The sequence below is a fragment of the Theropithecus gelada genome, chromosome 14 (assembly GCF_003255815.1).
Source record: "Theropithecus gelada isolate Dixy chromosome 14, Tgel_1.0, whole genome shotgun sequence".
Taxonomy (NCBI): Eukaryota; Metazoa; Chordata; class Mammalia; order Primates; family Cercopithecidae; genus Theropithecus; species Theropithecus gelada.
In genome coordinates, this window is record NC_037682.1 from 100,395,607 (window position 1) to 100,408,169 (window position 12,563).

Sequence of the window (12,563 nt, forward strand, 5' to 3'; positions counted from 1 at the left end):
CCTCAGCCTCCCAAGTAGCTGGGACTACAGGCGCCCGCTACCGCGCCCGGCTAGTTTTTTTTTTGTACTTTTTAGTAGAGACGGGGTTTCACCATATTAACCAGGATGGTCTCGATCTCCTGACCTCGTGATCCGCCCGTCTCGGCCTCCCAAAGTGCTGGGATTACAGGCTTGAGCCACCGCGCCCGGCCAGTATGCCTAATTTCTAAATAAGGAAATCACTGCAGTCTTTGGCTACTTGTTTATTACTTGAAATTGATTTTATGATATTTGACTGAAACAGAAATATTTATAAAAATGACATTAGGGCTAGGCATGGTGGCTCACACCTGTAACTCAGCACTTTGGGAATCCAAGGCAGAAGGATTGCTTGAGGCCGGGAGTTCCAGACCAGCCAGGGCAAAACAGTGAGACCCTGTCTCTACAAAAGAAAAAACAAACAGACTAGCCAGGCATGTTGGTGCAAGCCTATAGTCCAGCTACTTGAGAAGCTGAGATGGGGGAGGGTCATTTGAGTCCAGGAGTTCAGGGTTACAGTGAGCTATGATTTCACCACTACACTCCAGCCTCACTGAGGGAACAGAGTGAGACCTCTTAAAAAAATTAGATTTCATTTATTCCATTTCATATAGAATGGATCTCTCATGGGAGACTACTTTCTATCTGTTAAGTAGCCAATGCTAACTGTGGTGTTAATCCAAGTATCTCACTCAGCATGGGATGTTTAGAGAAACTGTCTGACATGTCATTTCTTTTCTCCTGTGTTATTCATAGTAGGTAAGAGTGTCAAACTTGTGTCTAGTTTAATTTCCATCTAATCTGATTCATAGATGAGAAATAGTTATACATTTAAAAATACTGAGGAAAATAGGAAAATGCTGCTTACTGTTTTTAGTCTCCAACTTGGAGATATCTTATTTTAACTTTCATCTTTTTGTTACAAAGAATCAATCCAGAAAAACTTATAGATGTCTTATTTTAATCTTTATCTTTTTGTTACAAAGAATCAATCCAGAAAAACTTATAGATGTCCAGAAAAAATTGGAATCTTTTCTAGCTCAAGATCAAGATTTAAAAGAAAGAGCTCAAAGGGTAAGTCATTTTTCAATTGAATACTTTCATTGAATGGAAAAACCATGAAGTTTATCATTTTCTGCTACTTCTAGGTTGCATGTTTATGCTTCAGATATGCAAGCAGTGTAATTTGCTGATAGATAAGTCTAGCTTTTGTGTGTGTGTGTGTGTATATATATATATATATTTTTTGAGACTTAGTCTCACTCTGTAGCCCAAGGTGGAGTGCAGTGGCATGATCTCAGCGCACTACAACCTCTGCCTCCTAGGCTCAAGTGATTCTTGTGCCTCAGCCTCCTGAGTAGCTGGGACTACAGGTGTGTGCCACCACCACACCTGGCTACTTTTTTGTATTTTAGTAGAGACAGGGTTTCTCCATGTTGCCCAGAGTGGTCTGGAACTTCTGAACTCAGGTGATCCACCCGCCTCGGCCTCCCAAAGTGCTAGGATTACAGGCATGAGCCACTATGCCTGGCCAGTCTAGCTTATTCTTCAGAATTTTGAAAAATATTTTTTATGTATAGATTGGGAAAATCATCTTTAGTTTTGTCAAAGACATATGGAAAATCCTCTCAAATGTGATTTTTTGGATGCACAGTGGCCTGATTTCTAATACTTGATAACATTATTAAGTTTTATTTCTTTTGTAAAATTGCTGTAACTCCTGATTGTACTTTCTTGACTGTGAGATTAATATCTTCCTACATTAGACTGAATTTCTAGAAAGCATAGAACTCTAGTGAAATTATCTTTAGGAATGAGATTTTAACCTATGAATATGACTTAATGTTCCCCAATTACATCTCTGGACTTAAAGATCTTGATTAGCAGATACATAAAGAAGTCAATATTTAGTTCTATTTTTCTTAATTGATAAATCATATTTCTGGTATGTAACATATTTTGAAACAAATATACATTGTGTAATTGCTGAATGAAGCTAACTAGCGTAGGTATTACCTCACATACTTGTGGTGAGAAATCTATTTTAGTTAAACTTTTTTTTTGTTTTTTTTAAAGTTTTTTAGAATATCCCACAGTAGATTCTTTGGTAAAGGAAGATGTGAAGTTATTTTTCATTGTGCTTTCCAATCTATCTAATCTTTGAATTAACAGATATTTGAGTCCCTATCATTTTCACCTGTCGTTTACTGCTATTTATTGCATTTACAAGATCTTTGCATCTCCCATAGCATATCAACAATGAGCCAGAGAGTAGGAACTCAGAGGTTGGATTCTATTTCAGCAGATAGATGAGGTGGGAGGAAGAAAATAAAGAAGAGTTATAGAAAGCTCACCCTAAGTTGATAGAGTAGCCTGAGCAGAAAAACATTCAATAGTTAGGCTTTTATGTGATGGTTTTGAAACTGTTATTCCTGGCAAAGAAGTAAGTTAGTTTGTTTGTTTGTGTTTGATACAGAGTTTTGCTTTTGTTGCCCCGGCTGGAGTGCAATGGCGCGATTTCGGCTCACTGCAACCTCCGCCTCTTGGGTTCAGGTGATTCTCCTGCCTCAGCCTCCTGAGTAGCTGGGATTACAGGCACCCGCCACCATGCCTGGCTATATTTTTGTATTTTTAGTAGAGACGGGATTTCACTGTGTTGGCCAGGCTGGTCTCAAAACTCTTGGCCTCAGGTGATCTGCCTGCCTCGGCCTCCCAAAGTGCTGGTATTACAAGCATGAGCCACTGCGCCCAGCCAGAAGTAAGTTTTATTTAAAGAAGAGATCTTACATTTTTTGCTAACTTATTTTATATTTTAGCAAATTATCATTGGTGTGCTTAGAATAACATTAATGATGAGGCTAAAATTTGAGTGCTTACTGTGTGCCAGGTACTTAGTTATGACAAAACTGTTTTACATGCATTGTTACCTAATCTTCCCGACAACCAATGAGGTAGGTGGTATTGATTTGACTGTACAGATGGATAAATGCTAGCTTGAAAATTAAAAAATGTCTGGGATGACTGGGTGCGGTGGCTCACACCTGTAATCCCAGCAGTTTGGGAGGCTGAGATGGGTGGATCACTTGAGGCCAGGAGTTTGAGACCAGCCAGGCCAACATGGTGAAACCCTGTCTCTACTAAAAACAACAACAAGGAAATTAGCTGAGTGTAGTGGTGCATGCCTGTAATCCCAGCTACTTGGGTGGCTGAGGCATGACAATTGCTTGAACACTGGAAGCAGAGGTTGTAGTGAGCCGAGATTGTGCCATTGCACTGCAGCCTGGGCTACAGAGTGAGTTTCTGTCTTAAAAAAAAAAAAAATTGTCTAGGGTAACAGTTATTAAGTGGAAGACCTGAGACCGAAATCCAGGTCTCTTCTAGCTTTCTTGAGACCTACTGTGTTATATCAGTAGAAATTCATTCCAAAATATGAGAGCATCAATTGTAAGCTATACCAAGTTAGACTTCTGTAAGCTTACTTTACCTGAGAACCTTTTCATTAGAGGATCTTCGAACAAATTGTTAATATTCATTTTTCTTAAAAATTTTGGGCATGCAAACGTGTGCATGTCTTTTCTAGCAAACATTCTTCAAACTTGCAGTTAAAATCTTCTAGGAGCTTTGGAAGTAGTACACACATTTAAAAATATTAGATTAATTTTGGTATGTCATGACTTACTGCAGGCCTAGGAGGTCATTCAGTTATCTATCAGAAAATAAGAAACATTGGAAAGATGTTGTTTCACTGGTTTGTGCATACAATAGATGAGTCTTCCAGAACACTGATTATAGAAAAGCACGTTGAAATAAATGATGTAGTTCATTGGTTGTCACGCATGGTTTAACAGAATGGCTAACTGTGTTGCCAGCAGCAGCAAGCTATCTAGTTTCATAGAAGTGATTTTCTAGGTTTTGATTATAATCTGGATAGAATAAAAGTGATAAGCAACTGAGGTGGTTGCTTATAGATGATTGTAGGGGAAAAATTATTTTTAAACTGGTGTCATTCATTGTTTTTTATGCCCATGGAGATAGAAAATGGTTTGGAGATTAGTTGAGTAGAAAGGATTATTGTAAAGCTAGGTAAAATGTGAAGTTTAGGAAGTATGCAAACAGGAACTAAATATACTTTACAAAAGTCAACTTAAAAATAAAATATTACCTAGTTGTGTTTTGTTACCTGTTTATTTGACGAACTGATAAAGGATCAGGACCCTGTTTATATTCTGGTTTTGTAACTCTAGTATGAAGATAGTTTTTGTTTGTTTTTTTTTTTTAAACAGGAACAGAAGAAAATATTCCAAGTTAATGATGAATTCCTTGAAATCATAAAAAGGAAAAGCTTTAGCAATAAAGTTTTTCCTGACATGGTTTTATTAAATCTCAATATGTAAAATTTTATTTCATTGAAAAACTTATCTTTTGACACAACAATAAAAAAATTATCAATAACTAGCACTTGTTACTATATTCTAGAAGATATGCTAGGTATCTACGTGCGTTTTTCTAATTTTATTCTCATAACACTCTAAGTAGAAGGTAATGTATCTTATTTGATAGATGAGGATACTGACATGGAGAGAAACAAGAAATTTGCTCAGTAAGAGTTTGAGCTCTGAATAGATTCCAAATCTATATTATTCCAAAGCCTATATTTTCCCAATGGTGGACCTTATTGTAATGGAATTATACTAACTTTTAGAGTAGCTTTTTGGAAAGAAGATATTCTGGGTTAGGTTGGCTTTATGAAACCAAATGCAAAGTTTTTTTCTAATATTACAATTCTAAAAAGTAGGTTTTCATGTGTGTATGGAATGGAGATATACTGAACTGTTTTGTGGTTTTTCAGTACTATTGAATTTATCCCATTGGTTAATTTTCTTATATTTTAGTCTAAACTCATTTTTAATTGCTATTATATTGTACTTTTCAAACTCTTAATTTACAGTGTTTTGTCTCCTATATACGATCGGTATATCTAATGAAGGATAAAGAAGTATTTGATGTGAGCAAGTTACCTATACCTGAATATGCCCTGTAAGTATTCATGATATAGTTGTAATAGTGAATCCTCAAAGTTAGAGGGAATTAATTAATTAATTAATTTAGAGATGGGATCTTACTATGTTGCCCAGGCTGGTCTCAAACTCCTGGGCTCAAGCAATCCACCCACCTCAACTTCTTGAAGTGCTAGGATTACAGGCGTAAGGCACCACACCCGGCCAGAAAGAATTTGTTTGAAACCTGGTTCTCTGAGATTCTTAGTTTAAACCACTCTGCCTTATGTTAAACGAATCTGTTTGTTAAAGATTCGCAGTGGAAAAGAACAAATCAGCTTGGCAGAAAATTAGTTCAGCGTTCAGTTCTTATTATCAGGGAGCAGTTTGTTATTTGTAAGTATCAGTTCCTTAAAGTGACATTGGCTCTTTCCTATAGTTTGATCTCAAAGGAGATGGAGAGCAACCAATAAGCATTCTTTGAAATCTTTGTGTCTTCTGTAGTTCTCTTGTTCTCTGAAACCCTTGCCTGGATTACCATAGACATTTTGTGCTTTGGATGTGAGTCTCTTTGCTGATTCTTCTTAAGTTAGGTTATTTTCCTCTATTGCTTACTACCTGAATATTCCTCCTGTCTTGGTGTTTCTTACAGGTACTAACAGTTACTATGGCAAGATGCCCCTTTTTTGGTAACTGAGGTTACTATTGTATGAAACAGAATGGTTGGTTTTGTTTTGGCTTAGTATTTGAGGGCTTTTTTTGGGGGATGAGACAAGGTCTTACTCTGTCACCCAGGCCGTAGTGCAGTGGTGTGATCATGGCTCACTGTATCCTTGACATCCCAGGCTTGGGTGATCCTCTCATCTCAGCCTCCTGAGTAGCTGGGATTACAGGTGTATACTACCATGTCTGGGTAGTCTTTTTGTATTTTTCGTAGAGACAGGGTTTCGCCATGTTGCCCAGGCTGGTTTCAAACTCCTGGGCTCAAGTGATTCCCCCCGCCTCAGCCTTCCAAAGTGCTGGCATTACAGGTATGAGCCACTGCGCCTGGCCAGGTTTTTTGTTTTGTTTTGTTTTGTTTTAACCTTTTGACCTATAAAGGAGGAATGTTTATTCTTCAGTGGGCTCCTACCTGTGGGAGTGGTAAAAACATTGACATAATCTTACGGAAGCACCTTTGAGATAATCATACTTTGAATATCAGCATGAAATTTCACAGACTATGGTGAAATATGTGATTACAAGGCAAGGTCTGTATGTTTGACTTGCTCTTAGGAATTTGAGTGCCTTTACCTTTAAACTGAGTCTAACTACAACATATATCTGAGTGAGCTGCTGTTTTCTATTCTTTGTTAGACTGTATGTTTACCATAACAGGTAATATGTCAGTTATTACATTTTTGAACCTTTTAAATTGCTTTATAGCAGTGTAGGGCTGCCAGCTTTCCATTTAAGTGATAGATGGAAAACCACGTGCCATGGATAACATGTTGTTGTTTGCTCATGTTTATATACCAGTTCCTAGTTTTATTATTTCTGAATATGATCTGTAGCTTAGGTTATTAGCTGACTTTTGGCTCCCTGTGAATTTTTGTCCTGGTTTTCTGACTTGACCTACCTGGGATATTAGCAGATAGGAAAGGCACAGGTCTTTAATAGTGTAGGCCATATTTAGGGGACCGTTTGTTGGAATAGATTCCAGTAAATTTTATCTATTGGTAGTTGATGACTTTTGCTTTTTGTGGTGCTTAGAGAAGGCAGAAAATTAACTTTGAGAACAGATTTTAGTATAGTTGAATTTGGTATTTTACTTTTTGTAGATAGTTAGCTGTGTAGTTTCCTTGAGGTGTGTAATTTCCTTTAGAAGCCTTTGAAACCTAAAGCAGTGCTATTTAAGATATGTTAAAGGTTTTAAAGTTTTACTAAAGAAACATGTTTTGAATACCTAATATGTGCAAATCATTATACTAGATGTTAAATTTTAGATGTATAAGATGTACTGCTACCTTCAAGAAACTCTGTTTTAGTAGCTGAGAGAGACATAAAAATGTAAGTGCAATACATTGAGAGAAATTATCTGGATGAGTTCATGATCCTAACCCTAACAGTGGTGACGGTGATGACATCAAGTTTTCATTAGTTGCCTATATGCCAGGCACTAGTTTTAAGTGCATTACATCTGTCAACTAATTTATTCTTACAACAACCCTGTGAGGTAGGTACTCTTAGCACCCTGTTTTGCAAATGGGAAAGCTCCGGTATAGAAAGATTAAATCATATTCCTGAGATCTCACAGCTAGTAAGTGGAAGCCATATTTTGAACCTCAGCAGTCTTATTTTTGAATCCATGCTTCTCAACATTACATCTCTCAGTTTCTTTGAACCATGTCAGATAGGAAAAGAGCAGTGGATTCATGTTATGATGTTACTGTTTATTCAGAGCAATCCTTGATAAAATCTAAGATTTTATTTTTCATTGATCAGTGAGAACTTAATGAAAGCTATTAGCTTTGATCCAAGCTGGGAAAGACATGATATTAAATTGAATATTGATCATTGATGGAGAAAACAAGATTTTTTAATTTCTTTTTTTGGTGTTTGGTTTATAAAATCCATTTTTATAGCAATGATTGTGCCATATTCTGTTTCAGGTAGGGAGATGGGGACCACACTCTAGTTCTTTCTCTGTAGAGAATTGTGTTTTGTCCTTTCATGGTCATGTCTTCTCTGGTTTATTTAGTGCTTAACATTTTATGAGGTACTTTCATGTAGTTAGTTAATTGGATCTTTACAGCGAATGTGAGTTAGGCCTGGCAGGTACTGTTATTTCCATGTTATAAGGAAGCTGAAGCTGAGAGAGTTGAATTGGAAATTGGCGGGTCTAGTACTTGAACTGTTATCTTGTTTCTGGTTCAGTGCTCTTTATCTTATTCCATGTTACCCTCTTAAAGAAAAAACAGTGTCTAAAATGTTTTCTGACAGGTGTTCAGTGTATTTTGCCTTACTTTTTGCATCAACTAACCTGTTAGTATTGAGTTGTATCTCACAGGAACATTTTCTTTAAAAAAGCTCTAGAAATCTCTGCTCTTGAGAAACTCTTCTATGACACCTATAAACATATCATCAGTGTTGAGATGACTGTTTTCACATTTTTCCATATTTAAGGTCTCTTGGTCTTGCTGTGGCACCACGCATAAGATTTCTTCAGAAAATGCAGAAACAACCCACCAAAGAATTGGTAATGAGCCAAGCCGATAAAGTAATTGAGCCAAGGGCTCCCTCCCTCACCAATGACGAAGTGGAAGAATTTAGAGCCTACTTCAATGAGAAAATGTCCATCCTTCAGAAAGGTGGAAAAAGACTCGAAGGGACAGAGCACAGACTGGATAATGATACTGATGATGAAGAACAGGACGAAGAGGAAGACGATGAAGAAGAAATGGAAGAGAAGCTGGCAAAAGCAAAGGGATCTCAAGCTCCATCTCTTCCTAACACCAGTGAAGCACAGAAGATCAAGGAAGTTCCTACGCAGTTCCTGGACAGAGATGAGGAGGAAGAAGATGCTGATTTCTTGAAGGTGAAGCGGCACAATGTGTTTGGATTGGACCTTAAAGAGGATAAAACATTACAGGTAAGTTTACTCCCAATGGAGGGTCTTCTATTACATTGTCTTACTATGTGCTTATTGTTGCCTTTTGGGGACTGAGAGAAAGTGAAAACTAAGAGAAACTGAGGCCGGGTTTCTTTGCAATGAACTCTTCCTCCTTTCCCCCATATTTAGACACAGAGTAAGTGCCAGTGAATTTTCATATTTTTCATAACTTTGGGAGCTCTAAGAGGTTTAACAACTTTAATCTTATTTACTGGTTTTCTGATGCTGTGTTTTAAAAGCTGCCAAAGTCCCGATTATGTCTCAAAGGAAGGCAATGAAGTTTCTTGGTTTATGGCATGAGGATCCTTCGTTATAATTCTTAAGATACTACTTTCTGAGTAAATTATAAGGAACAGTTGTAATTATTTAAATCTTTCTAAACATAAGTTTTACTCTTAATGCGACATTTGTTTATGGGAACCAAGCCAGTATCTTAAATAGAAATTGAACAGTTCTTTTTTAAAGGCTAGTTATGAATGTTTATGAAAAGTTTTCATGTAAATCCTTTGTTTCTCTGTAGCCGTCTTCTAGGAGGAACAAAAGAAATAATCCATTTAGATAAAGCACTTGTTTTTTAGGATACTTTTGTAGGTGCATAGTAAATGTGTTTCCCCTTCTCTCTTATTCCCCTTTCTACTTTCTATGCTTTTATTCTTGATCATCTTTTTAAAAGGGAATTGAGTAAAAAATGAGCTTGATTCTTACTCTTTATACAATGTTGAATAAAATTTCAAGACTCACAGTAGGAAATACATAATAGATTTTGACTGAAACTTAGAAAAGTGTTTAAGTAACTAAAATTAAAAACCTAGAAAATGTACTTATTGAACACTTTATATGTGTTTTGTGTTAGTCATTTTCTAAACATTATCTCATTTAGTGCTTGAAATAACTGCAGAGGTCGTTACTACTATCTCATTATACAGGTGACGGAAAAAAAACTGTGGCACAGAAACAATATACTGTAGTGAGGTACACAAGTAGTAAATGGCAAAGCTGGAATTCGAACATAGGTATTTTGACTTTAATTCTCATTGCTGTCATCCAATAATCCTGTACTGTCTCATCCTGCTTTAAATTAGATCATTTTAAGTCTGTAGTTAAGTATCAGCAAAGTTAAATACAAGAAGTTAGATTTTTGTTTTAAATAATTTAGCCACTGTATTAACTATTATGTATACCACTTTCTAAGAATCATGAACATAACCAAAGCCTCAAGTTAAGATGAGAAGGAATGATATAATTTTATAATACCATGAGTTCACGTAAGTAGGACATGTGTCTAAGTACTAATAGCTCATCTGGCATTTGAAAAATGTATATAGCAAAACAACTTTTTAAACTTTTAAAAAAGTTTTACTGTATATCACTTATCTAAATTATCCTAACTCTTTAATATTTACAGTTTGAGTTTTGGCAAATGTATGGTGTTGTGTAATTACTACAATTAAGAATAGAACAGCGTCATCACTCCAAAATATTTCTTACTCCCTTTGCAATTACTTTACCCTTCACTCAGCCTCTGGCAACCACTGATCTGATTTCTACCCCTGTAGTGTTGCATTTTTCAGAACGATATATAAATAGGATAATACAGTATTTAGCCTTTTGTGTCTGGCTTTTTTCATTTAGCTTAATGTTACTGCATGTATCAGTAGTTTGTTCCTTTTAATTGCTGAGTATTTCATTGTATGGATGTACGATAGGTTTTCTTCAGCTTTAAATTGGCATTGGTTGTTTCCAGTTTTTGGTGATTATGACAAAAGTCATTATACAAATATATGTTTTTATGTAAATAATTTTCTCATTTCTCGGGGAAACAACTGGGGTTATTTTCCAGGAATAGGGTTACTGGGAACATATGTTAAGTGTATATTTAACTTTGAGAAACTCCCCAGTTGTTTTCCAAATCAGCTCTTCCAATTTATGTTCCTGCCAGCAGTGGATAGGAGTTTGAGTTGCCTCCCATTGTGTCAGCACATGGTATTGTCAGTCTTTTAATTTTAGCCATTCTAGTAGGCATGTAGTGATACCTTGCTGCAGTTTTAATTTGCATTTCCCTAATGACTGAATATCTCTACATGTGCTTATTTGCCATTCATATATCTTCTTTGGTGAAATGTCTTCAAGTCTTTTGTCTCTCTTTTGAAATGGTGTTGCCTTAGTACATTCTAAGAGTTGTCTATATATTCTGAATACATGTCCTTAATCAGATATATTTTGCTAATACTTTCTCCCAATCTATGGCTTGTTTTTATTTTAAGTGTCTGGCAAAGAGCAGGTATCTTAAATTTTGAAGTCTGATTTATCACATTTTAGGTAATTTATATAGTGTCATATCTGATAAATCTGTGATTGACCCAAAGTCACAGATTTTCTCCTGTGTTTTCGTCTAGAGGTTTTACAGTTTTAGCACTTATATTTAGGGCTAGGATCCACTTCGCCTTAATTTTTGTATATAATGCTAAGTAAGGGTCAAGGTACACTTCTTTTGCGTGTGGGTATCCAATTGATTCAGTACCATTTGTTTGGAAAAAACTATGCTTTTTCTATTGAACTACCTTGACTCTTTGAAAGTCAGTTGACCATATATGTGTGGGTCTCTTTGTGGACTCCTATTCTATATGTCTGTCCTTTGACCAATAACACCAATCTTGATTAGTGTAGTTTTATAGTAAGTCTTAGATCTGTGAGTCTGTCAACTGATATATATTTTCTTAAAATTGCTTTGGTTAATTTTGGACCATTGCATTTTCATATAAGTTTTTGGATTAGCTAGTTACTTCATATAAAAAGCTTGCCGATGACTTCACTGAGGTTGCATTGAATCTGTAAATCTAACTGGAGAGAATTGACGTTGTAACAATACCTTTTTATTTAGGCCTTCTTTAGTGTCTTTTTAGCATTGCTTTATAACTTTAAGCACATGTAATGTGCACATATTTTGTTAGAGTCATCTCTTACTATTTGATTTTTTTAATGCTATTATATATGGTATTTTTAAAATTTCAATTTCCAATTATATGTTGCCAGTATATAGAAATAGTTTGTTTTTGTAGACTGATCATTCTAAACTGACCTATTAGTTTCTGTGGCTTTTTGGGAGTTTCTTTGGATTTTTTTCTGTAGCTGATTATGAGATTTGTGAATAAAGATGGTTTCATTTCTTCCTTTATCATCTGTGCGCCTTGTATTTCTTATTTCTTTTTCTTTTGCTTGATTATACCGAGTGTAGGATCTGTAGAATAGAAGTGGTAAAAGTAGATATTGCTGTGTTGTTCCTGATCTTACTGAGGGGGAAGCATTCAGTCTTTTACCATTACATCTGATGTTAGCTGTGGGTTTTTTTGTAAATACCTATGAGGTTAAGAAGCTTCCATCTATTCCTAGCTGACTTAGTGTTTTTATGATAAAATGAATTGTGACTTGTGCCAGATGCTTTTTTTGTAAACATTAAGGTGATGACGTGGTGGTTTTTAGCCTTTTGATTATGGTATATTGATTTCCCCTGCTACATGTTGAATCAAATTTAAATTCCTTTGAAAACTCCATTTAAGCAAGATTTCTTTATATTATAGGATTCTATTTGCTAGTATTTTTTTAAGGATCTTTCTGTTGTTGTGAGGGATACTGGTTTGCAGTTTTCTTTTTTTGTGATGACTGGGAATATGACACATTTTGAAAGCTTTTTGTATATTTTGCCAGCATAGAGATCATGTTGATCGTTGTCCTACTAGTGTCTGTATTGTTTGAATCTCTTTTTGATTCTAATATGAATATGAATAATTTATATTAATATTAACAATTATTTAGACAGTTATGATTTCTTTCTTAATTTGTGTATATATAGTTTATACATATTTTTCCCTGTTATGATATTAGTCTGTTTCCTGTTG

General features: G+C 35.6%; 1 protein-coding gene across 1 annotated transcript in view; it reads left to right on the top strand.

Annotated features, from left to right (window-relative positions):
• The window catches only part of DDX10 (DEAD-box helicase 10), a 277,131-nt gene that overhangs the window by 50,909 nt on the left and 213,659 nt on the right, over nt 1–12,563 (top strand). The window contains exons 11-13 of the mRNA XM_025358098.1: nt 1,005–1,092; nt 4,967–5,055; nt 8,181–8,646. Of these exons, the coding sequence (XP_025213883.1) occupies nt 1,005–1,092; nt 4,967–5,055; nt 8,181–8,646 (643 nt within the window). The remainder of the gene's footprint in view (nt 1–1,004; nt 1,093–4,966; nt 5,056–8,180; nt 8,647–12,563) is intronic.